The sequence below is a fragment of the Brassica rapa genome, chromosome A06 (assembly GCF_000309985.2).
Source record: "Brassica rapa cultivar Chiifu-401-42 chromosome A06, CAAS_Brap_v3.01, whole genome shotgun sequence".
Lineage (NCBI taxonomy): Eukaryota > Viridiplantae > Streptophyta > Magnoliopsida > Brassicales > Brassicaceae > Brassica > Brassica rapa.
Genome location: NC_024800.2, coordinates 15,887,568 through 15,912,684, shown reverse-complemented (window position 1 = coordinate 15,912,684; position 25,117 = coordinate 15,887,568). Strand labels below are relative to the sequence as shown.

Genomic DNA, 25,117 nt, shown 5'->3' with positions numbered 1-25,117 from the left:
GATGAGTGCCATCAGATTTGTTGCAATGGTTACTATCTCGCCATAACACTTGTGCGCATTGAGAGAATTTGAGGCTGATACCGACACAGTTTCTCCACTGCATCCCAGTCCGTATGATGAGGAGGACCAACCCTTGTAGAACCATTCTCTAACTCACTGAAGTAGTCGTTGTACAACATGTCTTCTGCCTCCATCTTGTCGAACGCAACCTTGAATTTCAGCGCTGTTGTCAACATCAGATATGTTGAATTCCACCTTGTCTTGACGTCCAAAGGCAAGCTTCCTCTTGTGATCTTCCCCGAGTCAACCTTTAGCTCAAAAGACCTCAGCCTATTTGTATGTGATCTGACATAGGCGATAGCATTACGGATAGCAGCCACATTCTGGTCTATCTCTGCCATTCCATCCCTCACAATCAAGTTTATTATGTGAGCACTACACCTCATGTGCAAGAACTCACCATCTAAGACAAGAGACTGCTCAGACACTAAGGCAAACGCAGTATGAAACTTTCTTAACGCTGAACTATTCACAGTAGCATTATCAACAGTAATACAGAAGACCTTCTCAATTCCCCATTCAGCCAAGCAATCTAGCAAAACAGTAGCTATAGTCTGACCTTTGTGATCCGTGATGTGCTTGAAGCCTATGATCAGTTTCTTCAAGCGCCACAAAGCATCAATGTAATGCACTGTGATCACCATGTAACTAGCACCTACAAAGAAAAATTATACAATGTTAGTAAGTGGAGGAAGCTGTTGCTAATGAAAAATTAATCATGGATGTTTCTAATGTATAACCTGTTGTTTGAGAAACCCATATATCTGTAGTAACAGACACACGTTGCTTATTGCATAAGAACCATCTCTTCAATGCCTCTTTCTTCTCCACATACATCTTTACGATGTCTTTAGATGAGGTCCTTCTTGAATGAGGAGTGTACAGCATTGCCTACAAACATATAAATCAGAGACATAAATGTAAATATTGTATTGAAAAATTAACAGCAAACGCTAAATTACACTTAAGGAATGCATACCTTTTTACAGAAATGCTTCCATGCCACACTGTCAACAAACGCTAAAGGAAATTGTCCCAACAGAATCATCTCATTCGTGGCTTCTCTAAACACAGTTTCAGAAAGCTTACACGTCTTGAGCTTCCCATCTTCAGCAATACCTTTTTGTTTCTCTTTTTTGCTAGCTAACCACGCTTGATGGTTTTTGCAGATTTCAAGATGTTTCTTCAGGTTTGTGGTCCCTGATGTGGTGAGACACGAGTATTCCTTCTGGCAATAGTTGCATAAACACCTGTCTTTGTCCTCCTTAGTTCTTGTATAATGTTCCCATACTTCTGATCTTGTTGGGAGGAGCCGCTTGACTTTGGATGGTTGAGAAGTCACTTTGGATGGTTGAGAACTTCCTTCACATTCTTTTCTTTTGCTTTTGTTGCTATCCGGAGTTTGAAAGTCATCTTCTTTGCTACGGGTTTCTCGATCAAGAGATGATGTCGAGTCCATCTGTTTCAACGAAATAACGACAAGAGATGAACAAGTCAAGACCAAATTCGATTTCAAATCAATATGAAGAAGAAGCGTATACATAGATATCGATTGAAGTAAATGGTAAGCTTCTTCCTAAAAGATTAAACTAGTCCTAGACTAAACATATTTAAACAAGAACAACAATAACATCGAAAGAATTCGAACCAAGGAGAAGAAGAAAGAAGAGAACCTGTGATTGATTGCTGGAAAGATATGATGCAGTCGAATGGAGAGAACATATGATTTATAGTGGCCATTTTGCAGTGATTACGGGGTTGAATCGAGGAGCTTTTGTGGGAACTAGGGTTCCACCGCCGAAGAGAAGAGGAGCCGACGAGATGTAACCGAGGAAATGGTGAGATATAATCGAGGAGACACATATGTACACGAGCTTTCATTAAAGTCGGTTATGTCCGGTTTTTGATTCGGATAATGGTTTATTACCGATCCGACCCGTCCTCCGAACATTTGATATTACAAAGCCCAATAGGTGTTTTTCCTCAGTACCGTTACCGATCCGACACCGGTTTTTCGGTTCGGTTAGAGGTTCGGTTTTCGGGACCCGTTATAAACGCCCAGGCCTACTACTTCCAATATCTCAGACGACTTACTGGGGCTATTTTCGTAAAAATGGCTTATGTTTTTTTGTTTGGTCACAAGGGGCTGGACAGTAATTTCACAAGGCTTTTAGGTTAGTTTTGCATTTGATTCAAGTTTGGGTATATGTTTGGGGTTAAAATCAAGTTGCAGGTTAGTTTTGGCAAATTCCCCTTTCTTTATACTACTATCCATGTTTCTAAACATTTCTTTATACTACTATCCATGTTTCCAAATAACAATATAATAAATCTTGTGTCCAAGTAATATAAAATATTAGATATCATTTTTTAATAATTTATAACAATTTTCTTCCAAATTATTTAGATAAATTAAATAATTGAAAGATTCAAATAATTTATAAAACAAAGAAAATAAATAAAACTGATTTTTACATGTTTAAATACTAGAAAACATTTCAATCAACAATAAATCAATATAATTAATGAATTATTTCATTTATATTTCCTAAATAATGCGTATATCATTTATTTAAGTAACATAATAATTCAATAATAAACACTACATATATATACATACACATATATATATATATAAACATTATACATTGTACAATAAATATAATAAACAATAATAATTAAGAAAAGTGTTCAAAATATATGTTATCTAAAGATAAATGCATAACACTAATTGTTAACAACAAATTTAAACTGATTATAATATAAACCAAATAATTAACAAGAAAAATTACACAAAACAATTAGGGAAATTTGCGAAAACTAACCCACAACTTGATTTTAACCCCAAACCTATACCCAAACTTGAATCAAATGCAAAACTAACCTAAAAGCATTTTGAAATTACAATCAAGTCCCTTGTGACCAAACAAAAAAACAGAAGCTATTTTACGAACATAGCCCTAGTAAGTCGTTTGAGTCGTCTGAGTCGTCTGAGAAGTTGGAAGTAGTCTAGACGACTTACTTGTAAGTCGTCTAATACCAGTTTATCTTAAAAATAATGTATAAATTTTGTAAAAAATATTTTGATGAGTGAAAAATAAAAATCATGTAATTATAAACAGTTTTAAGTGATATAAATTAAGATATGATAAAATTGATTTGTTTTCAAGATAGATGAGTGGAAGTAGTGAATCATGATATTCTTTGGTTTAGGGGTTTGACAAACATATGTTGTAGTATTGTATGTATTCTTAGGGTTAGATTTTAGAAAGCTGATATGTTTTTTTCAAAAATTATTTTTCACCTATATGTATTTATTTTTGTGTATAGTAAACACTTTTCAAGTTTGATTTGATTTTATGAAGTGTTTAATTAGATAATTAAGTTTATAGATTATGTTTAGGGTGTGGACGACTTATATTTCAGTAGTCTGGTGAATAATTTTACCCAGAGGACTTATATTTCAGTCGTCCACATATTCCCGCCTAAAATTTTTAAAAAAATTATTTTCCCGCTTAAATAATTTAAACCAGACGACTTACTTGTAAGTCATCTAGGAAGTCTTCTATTTTAGTTTCCTGCTAAAAATATTAAAGTCTTCTGGATGACTTACAAGTAAGTCGTATAAGAAGTCGTCTGAATCAAAAATATTTAACCTAATTGGATTTTTTGTCTCCCTATATAATGAAAAAAATTACACATTCTCTTTCATTCTCTCAAATGGCGGCAACAAAAATGTATTGTTCATCATTCTAAAACTCTTCAACCTCTCTCTAAACTCTTTGAACTTATAAACACTAAGCTTTATATCAATTTATTGTTTTTGTCTCATGTCCTTCTCACTAATTTATCTTGTTTTTGCACGTTTTAAATCAAATGGTTCTCATCTTCCACTCATTTAAAGGTAGATCTATCAATTTTAGATATGTATGTTTGTGTGTTCTATAATGGTAGATTTATCTAATCTTCCACTAATTTTCTCTATTTTAAGGCATTTGAACGTTTTTGGATATGCAGATTTTTCAGATCTAGATTTGTATATGCAGGTTTTTCAGATCTGGAAGACGTCTGGGGCGACTTACCTGTTAGTCGTCTAAAATATAATGCGCTAGACGACTTCCAGGAAGTCTTCCAGACGACTTCCAGGAGGTCGTCTATACTTCCTGGAAGTCGTCTGGACTTCCTGGAAGTCGTCTGATGGAGTCTTCTCTCATGTCTTTCCCTTTCATAACAGATCTGAGCGTTTTGGTAAGTTTTATGTCTGATTTTTCTTCATTTGGTACCTTTTTGTTGTATAAAGTTCTTAATTTTTTTCCCAAACTAAAACTCTTCAAACCCATTCTAATCTCTTTGACTTGAAAACACCAAACTTTATATGAATTTTTCAGTTTTGTCTCATTTCTTTCTCACTAATCTATCTTTTTTTGCAGGTTTTTAATCAGATGGCTCTCATCTTCCACTCATTTAAAAGTAGATATATTAATTTTAGATATGTATTTTTGTGTGTTCTATAAAAGTAGATTTATCTAATATTCTACTCATTTTCTATGTTTTTAAGCCATTTGAACGTTTTTTGATATGCAAGTTTTTTAGATCTCGATTTGATATGCAGGTTTTTCAGATCTGGAAGAGTTCTGGGACGACTTACCAGTTAGTCGTCTAAAATACAATGTGCTATACGAATTTTAGGAAGTCTTCCAGACGAGTTCTAGGAAGTCTTCCAAACAATAGTAACTAGTCAAAGCATATCACATTTTTTACAAGTTTGTGTTGAAAAACTTAGTCAAATTTAGTAAAACTTGGTTACCCAAAACGTTGTAGTCCCATGTTTCACACTTGCTCTAACCTTCCATTGACAACCACTAACACGACATGTTACCACAAAGAGAGTTTTCGTTGACTTGTATATTCCAACATCCATCTTTCAACAACAATTTTCCATACACTGCATGTAACTGACGCATCATCTAAAAAAGTCAAAATAAAACACATTAGCAAACATAGAGCAAAGAAAACGAAAGTTTATTAAAGATTGACGCAGACTACTTCAATCTAAGTCTTCCAGATGACTAAAATATAAGTCGCCTGGTCAACGTAGAGGTTATTTTTGCAATTGACTTTGAAATCTATTATCTGAGACGACTGAAAAATAAGTCATCTACTTTTGTTTGGTTAAAAAAAACTCCAAAAAAGCTAGACGACTTACATTTCAGTCGTCATAGGTTAGTTTTGCATTTGACTCGACTATTTCAGAAGTTTGACTTTCCTGGACGACTTACATTTCAGTCGTCTGGTGAAAAATTGAAATATCAATATTTTTTTTTAAACTCGACGACTTACAATTAAGTGGTCATAGGTTAATTTTGCAATTGAAAAAAAACTTCAATATTTCATTATATATAGATTACTTATAATTCAGTCGTCCGTCCGACGACTTACAATTCAGTCGTCCGTCCGACGACTTACATGTAAGTCGTCCAGGATTTAAGAGTTTTGACCAGAATCTCGGAATAAAATTCTAGACGACTTACATATAAGTCGTCGGGCGGACGACTGAATTGTAAATTGTCTGGGTATAATTATGTATTGAAGTTTTTTTTTTCAATGGCAATACTAACCTACGACAACTTACATGTAAGTCGTCAGGTTTTTATAAAATATTAATATTTCAATTTTCAACCAGACGACTGAAAAATAAGTCGTCCAGGAAAGTCAAAATTCCAACAAAATTTAGTCTAATGCAAAACTAACCTATGACGACTTACATGTAAGTCGTCTAGGTTCTTTAGAGATTTTTTTGTAACCAAACAAAAGCAGACGACTTAACTTTCGGTCGTCTCAGAAAACATATTTCAAAGTCAATTGCAAAAATAACCTCTGCATTAACCAGACGACTTCTAGGTAAGTCGTCTGGATGAACAGATCTGGAAAAAAACTCGATTTCATACCTTAAATTGGTGAGATAACTTCCTTAGCACAGATAAGGCTTCTCCAAGCACACAGAATCTCAAACGAAAGTGACCCACCCAGAATCGTAACCATAAAAAATGTAGAATCAAAATCTTGGTTTTTTTAGCTGAATGTGGAGAGCAAGTGAGAGAGATGTTGTGTTTAGTTTATAAGAATGGAGAAAGAAGAAGGCTAAATCGATTTTGGGAGCATTAAGAGCTTTAAATTAGTTGTTCATGGTGGTTGGGGTATTGATGATAATGGCAATCTTGTAATTACTTGAAGATGATGAGGGTGAGAGAGTAAAAATATCATTTTCGAAAGAAAAAAAATTTTGATGGCATTTTCGTGAATTATATGAACTTGTGGGGTGAATATGACAAAACTAATTTCCAAAAAAAGGGAGGTTAGTATTGTGTTTGACTTTGAGTTCTATTTTCATTTTGCAAAAAGCCCAAGCAATTATAATAAAATTAATTAAACTATATAAAAAGGAGTAATATGATCAAGACATATTTATAGCTTTTAATTATTTTATACCTATTATTTTCTCTATCAAAATTATCTAGAAACGTCATAATTTCATAAATTGCAAAAAAAAATGAGCTTTAAAATTTGGATTAAAATATGAAAATTAAACTAAAACAATTTAAATCAAATTGGATTACATATCGGTCATCCATCGGTTCAATCGGTTAGTCTCGGGTTTTAGCGATTTTTTTAATATGGATATTTAAAAACCTTATATTGAATAATTAGATCACCAAATTAACCGATTTGACCGTGGATTCGGATCAAATTTAAAAGGACTGATTTAAATGCAAAGTAAAAAATAAATACACAAAATTCTTATAAATTAACAAAATATTTGTTAAGTTATAAGTTGAATTTTTTATCATAAAATACTCTGTTTTTGTAAAACGCAGATCAACATCTAGTATATTGTTAGAGTTTAATGTTCACTATTTATGAATAGGTCATCAAGCTGATACCCGGATTTGGATGTGTGCCGACTGTGCATTTGGGCATGACCCTACTCTCGTTTTGTAGTAAATTTTTTGAAAATGTTAGGGGTTCTCAAGTTTTGATTTTTTTTAATAAGAATTGGTCTTAAAATTTTGAATTGTATTAAAAGAGTCCTAAAATTTTGATTGTCCACAGAGCCCAAATATACTTTACACTGGCATGAGGTCAACACGTATTCCAGTTTTGCACAAGCATGCTGTCAGCAAATCATAGGCGTAAAAAAATTAACCTCTTCTGACTCTGAACAAATCTTACAAAAATAGAGATAAAAACTAAAAAAAATAAAAATTGAACGACAATATTACAAGTCTTTTCCCAAAACCCAAATTCAAAGATTCAAATTAAAGCACTTTTGTTCCAAATTGTACGTTTTTTGGCTAGTTTCTTGGCTTATATTCATGAATACAACCATTTTCGATGGTGATTGCACATCGTCATTCTTTAACATCTCATCTGATGGATTGTGGGAGAATCTAAAGTCACCCGATATGATTTTTGGGTATTCGCTACCTCTTGTAGAGATCCAGATATTACTCATTTTCATCGTCATGACTCATATGTTCCTTAGACATATTGGCATTTCCCAGATCGCTTCTTATATGATCGTAAGTGTATTCCCATTTGTAACTTGATAAGCACGTAAGCGAAAACAAAACTAGATAGATGTAGCTTGAAAATGCAAGTAAATTGTTTAAACATTACCATGCGTGCTACCTAATATTTTTTTTATTGCTATAATTTCACGTACATATAAATTTACTTGTAGGCTGGACTGATGCTAGGGCCCCAGCTTTTTGATGTATTAGAGAAATCTTCGGGAAAAGTATCTGAAGATCCCGCGTTAGATGGAAACGCGACCTTAAGAAGCATCTCAGTGTTTGGAACCATAATGTTTACATTTTTGATGACTCTTAGAACCAGCCGGAGAGTGGCGTTCATTAGCGGAAAGCTGCCCGTTGTGATAGGGATTTTGTCCTTCTTTGCTCCTCTGTTCGGTCTCGGTTTCCAGAACCTCTTTTCCGACAGCATTGACCCTAATTACATGCCTCTGAAAACAGGACTAGGCGAGCGCACAGCAATCGTCATAACACAGTCTTCAATACTTTTGCCTTCCACAACATACATCTTGCTAGAGCTCAAGATCCTCAACTCTGAGATCGGTCGCCTTGCATTGTCTGCATGTGTCATCAACGACATCTTTGGGATAATTTCCATGGTACTCGCTTCTATTCAGGCAACGTACAAGAATGTTTCACATGTAACAGCCTATCGGGATGCTGTCGCAGTGGTCATCTTCGTTCTCATCGTCTTTCTTGTTTTTAAGCCCATCGTGCAATGGATCATAAATCGCACACCGGATGGTAAACCCGTGAAGAATATGTATGTTAACGCTGTGATTCTGACCGCATTGGCTTCCTCTGTTTATTCTATGATATTTAACATGAAATATGTCCTGGGACCATTAGTAGTCGGTCTTGTCATACCCGAGGGTCCACCTTTAGGATCGGCATTGGAGTCTAAATACGAGAAGCTCACAATGAACGTCTTCTTACCAATCTCGATCACAGTCAGCGTGATGAGAAGTGATGCAACTAGGATGTTAACGGAGTTCAGTCACATCCTCGTTAACATCTTCCTAACGGCTTTAACACTTGTCCTAAAATTTGTCGCATGCCTTGCACCTTGCTTGTACTATAAGCTACCTCTCAACGAATCCCTTGCTGTTTCCATCATCTTGAGCTACAAAAGTTTCGCTGATTTCGTTCTCTATGAGTCCGTATTAGACGCAGCAGTAATTTTCTACTCTTGAAACAATATAATATTATCATTATCGATTTTTTTTTTATTTGGGTGGTGGTGACATATTTAATATGTTTTGTTTTTGCAGTATATATCACAGGCAACGTACGCGTTCTTGATCATTTATTCGCTGCTAAATGCTGGGATTGTTCCAGTAGTGTTAAGGAGATTGTACGATCCGAAAAGGAAGTACGTTAATTACCAAAAACGGAACATATTGCATTTGGAACCAAATTCCGATCTTCAGATTATAACTTGTTTGCACCGACCTGAGAACGTCTCTGCGACCATTGCATTCCTACAGTTGTTGTCCTCACCAAACCTAGATTTCCCTATAGCGGTCACGGTTCTTTATCTGGTGAAGCTCGTAGGCCAGATCAATCCTGTTCTGATCTCCGACAATAAGAAGTCGAAACGACTTCATACCGACTCTTACATCCATACCGCAAACCTTGCATTCAGGAAGTTCATGCTAGAAGGCTTGAAGTCCGTAACAGTGACAACGTACACCGCATTCTCGCATGAGAAGATGATGCACGAAGATATTTGCACGCTTGCACTTGACCAGACATCGTCAATGATTATTGTCCCTTCAGGGAGGAGATGGACCGTAGATGGAATGTTCGAATCAGACGACGACGCCATAAGGCGACTAAACCAAGCGTTGCTACAGAGTGCGCCTTGTTCTATTGGAATACTAATTGACCGTGGACATTTCTCACGCAAAGGCAATGATGTATCGAGCAAGAAAAATTACAATATCGATGTCGGTGTTATTTTTATCGGCGGCAAAGATGATAGAGAGGCATTATCATTGGTGAAGAGAATGAAACATAACCCAAGGGTTCGTGTAACCGTGATCCGACTCTTGTTCAAACAAGAAATTGTAACGACCCGGTTTCCTTAACCAGTTGGTTTGTTTTTTTTTCTTTCCCTTTAATTAATTTGGATTGAACCAAAGTATCTATCCATCTAAACCATTCGTAAACCAATCCTATGTATAAATAGCTATTTACCTAATTTTATTATCATAAGTTTTTCTCCTTCTATGAGGAGCCGTCATTGTGCGTTTGAGTGCACCACCGTCATGTCGATTCCATCTCCTTCATTCTCCACTGTTATTCTTCTTCTTATTATATATTATTAATTCTCATTTCCTCTTCCCCCTCTTATTCTTCTTGTGGTCTCGTACGTTTGATGTCGGAGAAGACGTTACGCATCCACAACCGTGAGCCATCTCACCTCATTTCACCAGAGCTATTGTTCATCACCAGAAGGGTACAGCTACTGTCATGGAGCATCCTCTTGTTGGCGTTGTGTTATGGAGCCAAGAGGAGGAAGAGATGACGTACGGATCGGAGTTGTCGCGTCTCATCACCATCGATCGTTGATCTCCACCACCACCAGCCGTGAACTAGTGGAGGAGTAGGCCATGTCACGGGAGAGCTGCAGTGTGTCACCGGAGTTGTAGTTTACATCGTCGGAGTCCGAGATCCATAACTGTAAGCCAAGCCTTAAGAGCTAAGCTCTTCTTTCACATATTGTTCTTGGGCCATAAGTAACGTTTGCATAAACCCTAAGATTTATTATATTTAATAATGTATTATGTTTTGTCTTCGAACTTTCCGGCTTGGTGTGATGTTGGCGAGAGTCAAGATCCATGGTGAAACCTTAGCTTTCATGGGAATCAAGTCATCTCGTTTGTTTTCCGTTTCTGGTTTTTGATATGGCTAAGGTGAGGGTCTATTCCGTAAATCCTGTACCAGTGTAGAATTCTCTCTATCGTAGTTTAGATTTCGAATCATGATCCGTCTGTTTGAATTGAGTCTTGATTGTTAGCTAATTCATTTATTGTAAACTGGAACTAGGGGTCTAGAGGATTCAACCTTTGATTGGATTGTGTGATGTTAAGAGATGCGATATATATATATATGTATACATAGTTAATAGTAGGGACTATGTGCGCGGGCGGGGGCTCAGAGATGTCTGGGCTAGTGACGCTACTTTGGTTGTGCGGGCAGGGGTTCAGAGACGTCTGGACTTGCGATGCTACTTGTGCGGGCGTGTGGTGCAGAGACGTTTGTATCATGGACGCTACTTGAGAGGGCGGGGGTACAGAGACATACTGTACTAGCGACGCTACGTATTATATATCCATATGAGGAGATGCGGGGTGTAAGGACTAGCTTTATGCTATCATCGCATTGTTTGGTTTGTGTGACGCGCTAGGCGTCGTGTGTGTTCATGTTAGAGCTAAACTTCCATAGTGGGAGTTCTATTTACTCAAGTCAGTGGTTTGCGTGTTTAGCATCCCAATACCTCACGGAGTAACTCCCCTGTTGCTCACCCCTCTTCTTCCCCTTGCAGGTGAGCTTGTTGAGTGTTGGATATCTGGACGGATTGGTGTCTTGGGATCGTTGTATTTTATTTCGGTTTTAATTAACTTTTCAATTTAATGTATTTGGTTTTTAAATTATAAACCAGTTTTATTTGGAAATTATTTTATTTAAAGGTTTACATTTTATTCAGTTTTATAAATCAATTTAATTTGGTATATTCCGGTTAGTAGCACGCCGTTCTCGAGAGAGGAGGAGACGGGTGTTACAATTTGGTATCAGAGCGGGGTTCCGTCCCGGCTCTGACCCGGGACGGCGATTTATGGGACTCAGATTTCAACGGTTTTCAATGTTTCGGAATTGGAGTTTTAAAAAAAAAATTGACACCAAGAAGTCCAGTATCATTCGGTTAGTTCGTAGTGTTTCTCTTTTTTTTTCTTTGTAGGAGAAGGCCAAGGTTATGTTCGTTTCCTTTGTTTTCTCATCTCTTGTTCTTCTTCCTTCATAGTCGTTTAAATCCTTTCCTAGTTCTCTCTAAGAATTCGGGACGAATTCCGATTAAGTAGGGAAGAATTGTAACGACCCGGTTTCCTTAACCAGTTGGTTTGTTTTTTTTTCTTTCCCTTTAATTAATTTGGATTGAACCAAAGTATCTATCCATCTAAACCATTCGTAAACCAATCCTATGTATAAATAGCTATTTACCTAATTTTATTATCATAAGTTTTTCTCCTTCTATGAGGAGCCGTCATTGTGCGTTTGAGTGCACCACCGTCATGTCGATTCCATCTCCTTCATTCTCCACTGTTATTCTTCTTCTTATTATATATTATTAATTCTCATTTCCTCTTCCCCCTCTTATTCTTCTTGTGGTCTCGTACGTTTGATGTCGGAGAAGACGTTACGCATCCACAACCGTGAGCCATCTCACCTCATTTCACCAGAGCTATTGTTCATCACCAGAAGGGTACAGCTACTGTCATGGAGCATCCTCTTGTTGGCGTTGTGTTATGGAGCCAAGAGGAGGAAGAGATGACGTACGGATCGGAGTTGTCGCGTCTCATCACCATCGATCGTTGATCTCCACCACCATCAGCCGTGAACTAGTGGAGGAGTAGGCCATGTCACGGGAGAGCTGCAGTGTGTCACCGGAGTTGTAGTTTACATCGTCGGAGTCCGAGATCCATAACTGTAAGCCAAGCCTTAAGAGCTAAGCTCTTCTTTCACATATTGTTCTTGGGCCATAAGTAACGTTTGCATAAACCCTAAGATTTATTATATTTAATAATGTATTATGTTTTGTCTTCGAACTTTCCGGCTTGGTGTGATGTTGGCGAGAGTCAAGATCCATGGTGAAACCTTAGCTTTCATGGGAATCAAGTCATCTCGTTTGTTTTCCGTTTCTGGTTTTTGATATTGGCTAAGGTGAGGGTCTATTCCGTAAATCCTGTACCAGTGTAGAATTCTCTCTATCGTAGTTTAGATTTCGAATCATGATCCGTCTGTTTGAATTGAGTCTTGATTGTTAGCTAATTCATTTATTGTAAACTGGAACTAGGGGTCTAGAGGATTCAACCTTTGATTGGATTGTGTGATGTTAAGAGATGCGATATATATATATATGTATACATAGTTAATAGTAGGGACTATGTGCGCGGGCGGGGGCTCAGAGATGTCTGGGCTAGCGACGCTACTTTGGTTGTGCGGGCAGGGGTTCAGAGACGTCTGGACTTGCGATGCTACTTGTGCGGGCGTGTGGTGCAGAGACGTTTGTATCATGGACGCTACTTGAGAGGGCGGGGGTACAGAGACATACTGTACTAGCGACGCTACGTATTATATATCCATATGAGGAGATGCGGGGTGTAAGGACTAGCTTTATGCTATCATCGCATTGTTTGGTTTGTGTGACGCGCTAGGCGTCGTGTGTGTTCATGTTAGAGCTAAACTTCCATAGTGGGAGTTCTATTTACTCAAGTCAGTGGTTTGCGTGTTTAGCATCCCAATACCTCACGGAGTAACTCCCCTGTTGCTCACCCCTCTTCTTCCCCTTGCAGGTGAGCTTGTTGAGTGTTGGATATCTGGACGGATTGGTGTCTTGGGATCGTTGTATTTTATTTCGGTTTTAATTAACTTTTCAATTTAATGTATTTGGTTTTTAAATTATAAACCAGTTTTATTTGGAAATTATTTTATTTAAAGGTTTACATTTTATTCAGTTTTATAAATCAATTTAATTTGGTATATTCTGGTTAGTAGCACGCCGTTCTCGAGAGAGGAGGAGACGGGTGTTACAGAAATAGAGCCAGAAAACTGGGAGTACATTCTGGACAACGAAGGCTTAAAGGATTTTAAGATTGCAGACGAAATGAAAAATGTTGATTACACGGAGAGGACTATGACCAGTGGAGCTGAGGTTGCCAGCATCGTCCAATTCCTGGCCCACGAGTATGATCTTATCGTGGTTGGAAGAGATCAGGGCATTGCATCACCAAACTTCTTAGGACTAACAGAATGGGTCGAACTTCCAGAGTTAGGTGTCATTGGAGATTTTTTAGCCGCTAAAGAGCTTAGCTCTAAGGTTTCTGTTTTGGTAGTTCAACAACAGCAACAGACGTGAGATATTCATGTATCTCCTTTTATCGCAAAGACTGTATATTCTTTTAGGACAGCTTTCAAAATATGGAACGTATAAACAGATCATTCGTTTGTTTTAAATATTTTATTAGGTGTTTTTTCTGTACATACGAACATACTCTTCGTATATGTCTTATTAACTCAAAAGCCAACATAATATATGTTTTCAAATAGTTTAAACTGAACATCAAATTATTATATATGACAAAAGTTTTTCATCAAAATATATGTGCTTATTATTGCATTGAAATTTTAGGAACACTCACATATTAGAAATGTTTTCAAAAATATCTTTATATAAATATTTGTGCTTGATTAATATTTAACAATAAATGCATTAATAATTCAAAAAGATCATGATACATTATTGTTTATGTTCTCAAAATTTTTTAATACTTTTTATCACGTTAAATGTTTCGCAAACTCTCACGTATTATAAACTAGTGGTATATCCATGCTGTGTTGCTATTTATGCTATTGCCATATGCATTTGCTTAAGACTGCTTGGTTTATTTGGAACGTTTGTGATGTATTTGTTTTGTTGCCTTGGCGACTGTAGTTTGATGTTAAAATATTGTTTCACGGTGGAATATATTAAATAACCTGAAATCATAAGAGTAACAAACCGAAAATGTCAAAATCCTAATCAAAGTATGTACCTTGCTCTTGAGAGCATTAGTTGCAGTGCATTTAAAATTTGAATCTATTGGGAACACACGGTTTAGAAACAAAAATAATAGACAATCTGGAAACTCTTTGAATGTCTCTGCTTGCATGTCTAACATTAGAATGTACAGAAAAAGCTTGAGATTTAACTTGTTTTTCTAAGAAAAAACCAATTGGAATGTCACAGTTTAAGAAAAATCGATTCAAATGTAACAATTTACCTTGTTGGTATATGATGTTTTTGACATCATAGGAAATACGTTTTCAAAGATTTTTTCAAGTCTTTTAACGAGTCTGTTTAGTCACTTTAGAGTCATTTCAGGTCTGGAGTAGGTTAAAGAATCGGAGAAAGGTGCATGATGAAAATATGCCATATTTGAAGGATTTTTTGTGGAACAGCCATGCGGAGCAGTTTGACGATTATTCCCCTCAAGGAACAGTCCGAGTGATTGTTCCCGACATTTAAGGAAACATCCAAGTAATTTCGGGCGATTGCCCTAGCCGTCCCACTTCTCCTCTAACCTAATGACGCGTCCATATAAAAGTGCCTCTATCATTATTTTATTATGTACGTTTTGCAAGAAACTTAGACTTGTTTTGGCGGGAAATCGGCCAATTCATACGTTAACAGGGGCTAACGGTCCCTATCAGTACATAAACACATTACATGTGCGAAAACATACATCAACTAGTATAAAATTCAATTTTCCATGCATGAACTTACAAAATTGGGTTTTAACATACATTGACTTAATTTCCGTTAGCCAAACGTTACGGACTAAGAGTTTTCGTTAACCGGTAAAATAAAATTGGCCAATTCCTACATCAACAGAGGTCAACGGTCCCGATCAATACACAAACACTTTACATGTGCGAAAACATACATCAACTAGTACAAAATTTAAATTCAATACATGAACTTTCGAAATTTAGTTTTAACATACATTGACCTAATTTACGCTAATCCAACATTACCGAAGATAAATTGTATGTCACGTGTTGATTAAGTGAGGTTTTTATTGTATTATGTGGTAAATAAACTGTATTACGTGATAATTGACTCAGAAAGATAAATCATTTATGCCAAATGATTTCGTTCTAATTAAACTGTATTACATGGCAATTTTCTGAGAAAAATAAATCATTTAGACCAAACAATTTTGTTTTCGTGTAACTCATTAGTTAGTTTTATTCTTTAACTTTTTGTTCTTCGACTTTTTCGGCAAAAAACCTAATACAGAGAAAACAACAAAGAACAAAATCGAATAGAGAAAAACGAAAATGTCTAGCTTATCCAATCCTAATTTCTCTTTTGTTCGATAAGTTAGACATTCTCGTTTCTTTGTATTCGATTTTTTTCTATGTTTTGTTTTTTTTCGTGTTAGGCTTTTTGCCGAAAAAGGCGGAAAACAAAAAGTTAAAGAGAATCTAACTAATGATTTATACGAGAACGAAATTGTTTGGCCTAAATGATTTATGTTTCTTAGTCAATTACTACGTAACACAGTTTAATTAGCACATAATAAAATAAAAATCTCACTTAATCAACATGTTACAGACAATTTATCTTTGGTAATGTTTGGCTAGTGGAAATTATGTAAATGTATGTTAAAACCATATTTTAAAACTTCATGTATTGAATTTAAATTTTGTATTAGATGATGTACGTTTTTGCACATGTAAATTGTTTACGTATTGATCGGGAACACTGACCAATGTTAATGTAGAAATTGGCCAATTTCATGTTACCGGTTAACGAAAACTCTTATTTCGTAACGTTTGACTAACGGAAATCAGGTCAATGTATGTTAAAACTCAATTTTGTAAGTTCATTTATGAAAAATTGAATTTTATACTAGTTAATGTATGTTTTCGCACAGGTAACATGTTTATGTACTGATCAAGACCGTTAGCCTCTGTTGACACATGAATTGGCCAATTTCCCCTTGTTTTGGCTATTGCAACTTGTAAGGGAGATGACTTCATCTCTCATCTAGAGAAGATCATCATGAACTCTCTCGTATCTGTTTCGATTTATATGCAGTATTATTCAAAAATCATGTCTTTGGTATCTTGTGTGATGTCTGAGTAGTCGGCTAGCTATTATAGGGTTCTAGGGTGTTAATCGCATGAGCTAAACATAGATAAGTAATTCATTATGTTGTCTTCAATCAGTTAAGTTATTTCTGCTTGCATTAATCTGATCATTTAATGTTTGAACCTAGGTCTAATCAACTCGCTAACCGCGTAGAAGATGACTCGACATTGTATGAATGAGCTTAGCAACCCTAATCAGTGAAAGTAGATATTATGGTGTTTAGTGAACCTGTCGGAATTGATATCTAATGCTTGCCATCGATCTTGTTCCAAGCGAGAGCTTACGTATCAGGATTGAGTGGCATAGGGGGCAGTTCCACAACAGTGGGCTGTTCTATTTGAGTGATCCGAGTTCTAGATTGTGTTTAATCATGCTTGAATAATTGTTTGGCTTAGTATTGACACCTGATGAAATAACCCTAGGCTGGTTTCTTGTCAAATTTGCATTCTTTAATTAATCTTGTTACTTGTTCTCACGAAATCATCAATTCAAACCCTAATCTTGTTTTAGCTTAGCGTTGAACCAATAAAATAAAGTGTAAACTGGTCCTATGAAATTGAATCTAAACATATTACAACAACACTGTTAACTTGACAGTAGCAAGGTTCATTTTTATTGTATCAAGTGTTGGCGCCTTTGCGACGGGGACCAGATTTTTACCTCAATTTTACGGGTTATACATTAAGTCTAAGCCCTCTAACTTGCTTATTCATTTTTGTTTCAGCTAATGTTCCAGGTGCATAACCAGTAGACATACTCGGAGAAACGCACAAGGAGACCTAGTTACGCTTTCAAATCAGGAACTTGCAAGATTAGAACGAATGAACAGACAACAACCAAGGCCAACTAACACCACAATGGGTGATCACGGCAACCAAGATGACCTCGCTTCTGCAATGGCACTCATGCAGCAGATGCAGCAAACTATGCAAGCATGCGAACAAGTTGGTCAGCAAGCAGCCGAACAGGGCGCACAGAAGCAAGGTGTTTCGAAATAAGAGAGGAACCTTTCGTGTAACTTTCCTGCTACTCGTTCTGCCATCAACCCTCCTCCATGTTAGAGACAGGACTTTGAGATCAAACCCGCTTTCATCAACCTAGTGCAGAGGAAGATGTTCAATGGTCCCTCAGTAGAAATACCGATGGATCACATCGAGAACTTTGAGAAACTTTGCGGATTTACTCGAGCGAATGGTGTGTCACCGGACTACATCAAGTGCACACTGTTCCCATTCTCTCTTCACGGGAAACTGCATGATGGTTGGACTCTCTTCCAACTGCCTCTCTCACTACCTGGGAGCAAGTCCGATAAGCGTTTCTGAGCAACTCCAAGTTCAAGCAGACCCATGATGAATCCTTATGTGATTCATGGGAGCGCTTCAACAACTATCGCAGGGGATGCCCCCACCATGGGTTCGAGAATGACTACCTCTTAGGAGTGTTCTACGATGGAGTTGGTTTAGAAGCGCAGAACCAACTTGACTCCTCGAGTAATGGAGATTTCATGACTCAAACAACTGAAAGAGCCTTTGCACTGATCGAGAACATGGCTTCCAGCTCGGCTAATAAGAACCCAGAGACTGACCGCTTCATGGCGTTGACACGGAAAAAATAGACGAGCTCTCAGCTCAGATGGATCAGTTGATTATGAGCAATCAAAATCAGGTTTTCATCATGGACGAATCGGCGCCAGAATAGAAAGCCAAGGACAATGCATCAGAATCAAACAAACTGACAGAGGATCAGTAAGAAGTCAGCTACATCAACGGACAAGGATGGCAGTTTAACAACTACCATCGGAACCCAAACATGAGGAACAATCCACAGTTGTTCAATTACAATAATGGCGCGGAAAATCCTGCTGACAAGGGACAGAACACAGGTTATCATAAGACTTACTCTCAGAATTTTTCAGGACAAACCTTTGTTCTCAGCAATACCGGAAACTAATGCTGGAACCTAAAACCGTAGAACAACCACTCCAGTTGTTACCACTGCTCCACATGATGAAATGAAAAGCCTAGCCATGATGATGCAGAAGTTTCTGCAAGGTCAACAGATTCAAGGCAATCCACTGAATCAAGTAACTACATACATCAACGCCAGAATGAATAACATGTTCAACGACCTGAGCACCAAGTACGACAATGTCGCCAGACACTTATATTGTTGGGGAAAAACACTCAGGTATTGAATTCCTCCAGACCCCAGGCAGGACACCAGCCTCTGGATCTCCGCTGGAAGGAACCCCGGTTCCCAAGATCCCTGGCAGAAGGAACCCCGGTTCCCAAGATCCCTGGCAGAAGGAACCCCGATTCCCCGCTATGGAGTTCTTCCGGGTCTGGTCCAGAACCGCACCCTTCCTTCGGGAAATGGAAAACTTCCGATAAGGAGAACCTTCCATATGAATATGGAAGAGTTAAACCTACTCCGGCCGACTAAGGCCCGCCTTAGGAAGACTATATAAGGGGAACCCAAACCCTAAAGCAAGGGATCGACACTGGAAGACTTAGAGATTAGAGTTAGACGGCTAAAACTAGGGTTTATACACCAATTGTTGTAGTTCCAGCTCTTTGATATAATAAAACATCTCTTCAAGTCTATTTCTCTCTAAATCAATACGAATTCAGCACAAATACCATCCTTGTCCATCGTTTTGTAGTACTGACAAAGATCCTACACAAAAATCCCCTAACAGTTTGGCGCTAGAAGTAGGGGAGTAATCTAAACTCTGTGATAATGGCGGTGAATAGGCATGATGAGCTACCCGAAGCTACCCAGAGAGAAGCCGAACTCCTGAGGCAAATCGACGATATGCTAGATCAAGTAACCAGGTTGCATCGAACTCGAGAAGAGACCAATCCCAAGCTTTCCCCGGAGTTCAACAAACACTCCAAGCAACTGAAGCAGAGCGTCGAACACTCCAAGCAACTGGAGCAGAGCGCCGAGAAGCTCAGCCAGCTCGAAGTGGATAATCTCACCCTCCGAGACGAAAACCAAGCCCTTAACGCGGCAAGCAACAAGAAGCGTCGATTCCGGACTCGGGTTCGCCCTATGCCGACTCTGAAACACCCAATTCCGGGACAGGTGCGATCTCCCAACTACGGCGCCGGGAGGAGTGTTGGGGTCAAAATCGGTCACGACGGAATCAATGTCTAAAACTCCCCAAAAATCAGCATGGACATTTTTACGAAAAGTAATCTTCATAAAGAAATCTTTACGAAGAACTTTGCGGTGAAATCTTGCACTAATCTCAGTTGATTCATCAAAACTAAACACCCATAGTCCAAGAACACGTTCATAAAACTTCAGAAAAGGATAAAAAAAGATCGCCATGTAGTGACCAGTCTGCGAACGAGCCGGTCGCTACGTAGCGACCGACTAAGCCATTCGGTCGGTCGCTACGTAGCGACCGACCGGGGAACGAGTCGGTCGCTATGTAGTGACCGACCAAGCCACTCGGTCGGTCGCTACATAGTGACCGACCCGCGAACGAGTCGGTCGCTACGTTGTGACCGACTAAGCCATTCGGTCGGTCGCTACGTAGTGACCGACCCACAAACGAGTCGGTCGCTACGTAGTGACCGACCCACAAACGAGTTGGTCCCTACATAGTGACCGACCCGCGAATGAGTCGATCACTACATAGTGACCAACCAAGCCATTCGGTCGGTCGCTACGTAGTGATCATCGATCGACACTTTCTAATTGGTCGACATACGATAGTTGAGATCATTAGATCTAGTTTATAGACAAGTCTAAACATGCAAAAGCTGATAGACTTGTTGAGTAAGTAGTTGAGCTTTACATTATCATGCATGCAACTCATTAGGCATCTGTAGGATTATAATCCCAAGTTTCTTGAATAAAAACTCTAAGTCTAACTATTTCCTTTTTAAGCACCAAAACCTCAACCAATCAATTGAACAAACACTTGTTCAACATAAAACTGCAATTTACATTTAAATCTCTAAAACCATCTAGCTTAACAAATCATATTGGATTTCTTAGGTTCCCTAGCTCCCTGTGAATTCGATCCCTAAGTACTACAACTCAACCTCTTATTTGAGAGAGTATAAATCATTCTTTTGGGTAATTTGAGTGGTATCAAGCGGGAGAATGCGAAATCCAAACAGGTACCGGTAGTAGTCTCACCTAGGGAGGCAGAGTACGGTCCCTTCGAAAACAAATATTCTGGGTTCCCAAGGAACTCTGGGTCCATATGCAAGCGCACGATCTGGAGAGGAAACCCACGGTCCCCATACAATTTCGGGTCATATGTATAGCATATGAGGAAGAACTTCCGGGTTCCCACATAGCCTCCGGGTTCTAATCAAAGATCTCAGGATCCAAAGAAGAACCTTCGGGTTTCTTATATGGCCTCAGGGTTCCAAAGATAATTTCAAAAAAGGAGCTAGAACCTCTGTGCAGCCTAGGGCGCACCAGGGTCATCGCAACTTCAAGAACCTCAGGGTCCAAATACAAACACCAGGGTCCCGATACAATCTGCAGATCTAAGGGAAAACCCTGTATCACAATCTCGAAAACCTCCGGGTTCCAACTGTGATCTCCGGATCTATAAAAGAATCTCGGGATTCCGATACCGCCTTCAGGCTCCAGTCATGACCCCATGATCTAAGGGAGAACCTCCGGGCTCCCCCCACGACCTCCGGGTTTTCAGACGACCTCTGGATCCTCGCGCGACCTCTGAGTCCCCGGGTAATCACCAGATCTTTATGCAATCTCCAGGTTTAGAGCCCATCTCCCGGGATCCTATTATATAGCCTACGGAAAGGATAAAAAGTGAACATATACTACAAATCCCACCTCGATGGAGAAACAGGCGGAAAGAGATCCTCTTAAAAAGAAAAAAGCGAACACTACTATCAAAAGCATGCGAAGCAATAGGAAGGAGTGGACAAAGAGGAACAACTATGAAGCATCATTATTCCAAAAATAAAAGGGGGCTACAAAGGGCCATTATTCAAAGCAAGGAGATTCAACAAAAGCAAGAGTTTTAGAAGGATCCTCCGAGAATCGCGACCCCACAATGGATCTTGGGGCGGCAACCTGTGAGAAACTCCCCGCCTGCTGGTCGGCTCCCCCGGACAGGAACAGATGTCGACGATATTCTTTTTCAGGGTCCCAATGTTCCACTCGCTTCTCCGGCCATTCCTTCATGAGCTCCCACCTGGCCGACACTTTAACTTGCTGGATTAACAAATCTCGGTAAGCCATCATGTTCTGCACCTGATTACGGAGGAAGAACACCTTGCCAATTAACCTTCGATGAGCATCCATCAGTGGGTCGTGATTAGATACGACTTCAACATCTGTTGACGAGATGGAAGATGAGCCATTAACTAGTGAAGCAGCCCTTTCCAGTCTTGGTGGAGGGGTATAAAGAGGACGCCTCTTCCGAGTTTTAGCCTTCTGGTGGTCATCATAGATGGCCGATACCGGGAGCTTAATCATGTTCCCTAGAAAAGGCGATGTAGGAAATAAGAAAACGGAATCCTATAAGGAGAAAACAGAGAAGGGAAGGCTTACCCCAAACGCGGCTATGACGTAAGACTTCCTTGCTCACCAGAAAAGTAACCCATCGAAATCGCCGAGGAGCTCCCATTATAAGCTTCGCTACTGCTTCTCCAGAAAAGGAAACCAGGCGGGACACATCTGACAGCGAAAACCAAACATCAATGACAACAGGCTCCCAAAGGAATGGTAAAACTCAAAGTTCAAAGAAGAACTTATCAACAGTACGCCAAGACGAAGGATGACCAAACGGCTCTTGGATCTTCATGAAAACGTACTGGCTGTTCCAACTATCCCGAAGGGGTAATTGCCCCTGATACCACTCAAAGGTTCCTCGACCAGAGGGGTGCCATCGCAGGATCGATGGTGATAAGACCCTGCTTTGTTCACCAGAGGAGCAAAATAATAAGAATATAAAATCTCACGCACCCCGACGGAAAATCCATGAAGTTCCTCGAGTACTTGAATGGCCATTAAAGTCCTCCAGGATATAGGAGTAAGTTGAGACGGACTGAAACCGAGGAAAGATGATACTTCGCCTATAAGAGAAGGGATAAAACCCCCGAAGCCTACTTCGAGATATGCCTCATAGATAGCCACCTCACCCGCTCCCCTATCTGGAGCACATTCGAACTCAGATGGACTCCTGATCCCCACTGAAGGATGAATCACATACTTACTCCCCATATTAGCAAGATTTCTCTCTTGGATCTCAAAAAGGGGACCGTCATCGAATAAACAAGAACGGCGCCTTCTCAGGGTGCCATCAGAACCGCTTCACTATCAGCCTCCAGAAAATCTCCCCAAGAAGGAACAAGAGATGAGAAAGGATCGGTGAAAGGACGACGTGGCCTTGGACGACCACCCACGAGTAAGGATGGAAACATAGGGAATTCGGGATTCATCTTAACTAGGAGTCAGCGATGGAATTGAGTTGAGGCCAATTAGGAGATATTGGGAGTCCTTATATACATTCGGATCATTCCCCTTCGCGGGATTAGAAAAGAAAGTAGAGATGTTTCCAAATATCCTAAACAGTCCCTAACATAAAGAACAAGCAGTGAAAAGTAGATTTGGTCCTTGCAAGAAAAAGGGAAATCCTTCCTAAAAAGGAAAATTTCGAGAAAGGATACGCGCTTGTGAAAATAAGAAGAGCACCTTGTACCATCAACCGAACTATTGCCAGCCTCCAGATCTGTTCCTAAGCGTCAAGCCTTCAGGCCTCATCTTCGGCAATAATCAGGGCTCCAGGCTCCGCCGTCTCCAAGACGCCATCAAAAGCCCCGAGCTTCTCCATCTTCGACAAGACATCAGGAGTTCAAGAAAAATAGCGCCAAACCCCGGTGTGCTATCAGGGAATCGGTCCTCGCCCGGGTTCAGAGTGTGGTTCCGGCCTTAGTGGAACCCGGGATAGCATGATTACTGGAGCGATGTCCTGCCTAAGGAAAGCCTGTTGAGAATGAGCAACCCTAGTTGACTTGAGTGCACAGGTTATTCCCTGAGTTTGATGATGAAATCGAGCAACAAGGGGCGACTGTTGGGGAAAAATACTCAGGTATAGAATTCCTCCAGACCCCAAGCAGAACACCGGCCGCCAGGTCCCCGCTAGGAGACACCCCGGGTCCCCACTACACAGTATTCCGGATCCGGTCCCAGGGACCGCCCCCTTCCTCCGGGAAAAGGAAAACTTCCAATAAGAAGAGCCTTCCATATTTCCGAATATGGAAGAGTTTAACCTACTCCAACCGACTAAGGCCCGCCTTAAGAAGACTATATAAAGGGAACCTAAATCCTAGAGCAAGGGATCGACACTTCAAGACTTAGAGGCTAGAGCTAGACGGGTAGAATTAGGGTTCTTACTCAAATCATTGTAATCCTAGTTTGTCTACTCAATCAACATCTCTTCAAGTCTATTTCTCTCAAACTCATACGAAATCAAAGCCTTATCCATCGTTCCGTTAGTACTCACAAAGATCCTACACGAAAATCCCCTAACAACAGGAGTATGTTATTACTATAACTCCGACTGAATTTACAGTGGGGACAGTGTAGTTTAAGTATGGGGGGAAGTTTACTAATATTAGTTTACTTCATGAGTCTTATTAAAATGATTTAGAAAAGAAGTTTGAATTGAGTTTAGAAGGGGACAATAAACTTATTGATTTTTCTTATTATCTAACCACACCATTCTAAACTTACTAGTTGCAAATAGCACTAAAGATACCAAATTTGATCAACCTGTCAAATATGTTACACTTGCTGAGAATATTTTAAGGAACCAAAGCTGACCTCCAACCTAATTGAGCTCAACTCTGCTTGGCTTGGGGCTTGGTACACATGGGATCGGATTCTTCAAACAAGTCTGGAAAGTAAAGCCTTGTGTAGATTTATCACCATCTCTCTCTATTTCAAAATTTAGATTATAAAAAAAAGAAAGAAAAAATTCTATAGGTAAATATAATTATAGATAACAATTTAGGAAAAAAATTCGAACAGGACTTGGTGGCTACAACCATTAAGGCTTGATTCATAAGAATTCTATAGGTAAAGGATTCGAATAGGGCTTGGTGGCTACAACCATTAAGACTTGATTCATAAGACTTCTATAGGTAAAGGATTAGAACAGGACTTGGTGGATACAACCATTAAGGCTTGATTCGCAAATAATCCTAGGATATAGGTCAAAAAGAATTGAACATGATTTGGTGGCCAAAACCATTAAAGCTTGATTCATGGAAGCATGTCCAATCTTGGTCAATGATCTTGCAATATAAGCAGACTTTGATTGTGAGAGAAATTAGTAGAGAGAGAGGAAAGGAACTCTTATTTACCTGCAGGTCCAGATACTTGTTTGAGCATCCTTGCATCATGTGATTGATACTCCCAAGGTAACGCCTACACTTTTATTTATATAAGATTCGAGGTTGGTAGAGGGGATTGTCAGACATGATTTACTAAGTTGTTGACTAGGTGAATTTGGTTGCTAGTATAGGATATGGTATAATGTGCT

At 39.0% G+C, this 25,117-nt stretch overlaps 2 protein-coding genes across 4 annotated transcripts; one reads left to right on the top strand and one right to left on the bottom strand.

Annotated features, from left to right (window-relative positions):
- Positions 1-677: 677 nt before the first annotated feature.
- LOC117126264 lies at positions 678-1,652 on the bottom strand. The gene is made up of 2 exons (XM_033274101.1): positions 1,040-1,652; positions 678-951 (listed from the first exon to the last, which is right to left on the bottom strand). The coding sequence occupies exons 1-2, from the start codon at positions 1,601-1,603 to the stop codon at positions 739-741; spliced, it is 777 nt and encodes a 258-aa protein (XP_033129992.1). The 5' UTR covers positions 1,604-1,652; the 3' UTR covers positions 678-738.
- Positions 1,653-5,410: 3,758 nt separating this feature from the next.
- On the top strand, positions 5,411-24,876 carry LOC103873615 (cation/H(+) antiporter 10-like). Of its 3 annotated transcripts, none has more exons than XM_033274090.1 (3): positions 5,411-10,570; positions 12,070-12,596; positions 13,431-24,876. In XM_033274090.1, exon 1 carries the CDS (start codon positions 7,811-7,813, stop codon positions 8,843-8,845), a length of 1,035 nt encoding a protein of 344 aa, XP_033129981.1. In that variant the 5' UTR covers positions 5,411-7,810; the 3' UTR covers positions 8,846-10,570; positions 12,070-12,596; positions 13,431-24,876. The 3 variants fall into 3 exon arrangements, with proteins under 3 accessions (XP_033129981.1, XP_033129980.1, XP_033129979.1); XM_033274089.1 differs by having other exon boundaries at positions 13,229-24,876; XM_033274088.1 differs by having other exon boundaries at positions 12,070-24,876.
- Positions 24,877-25,117: the final 241 nt, after the last annotated feature.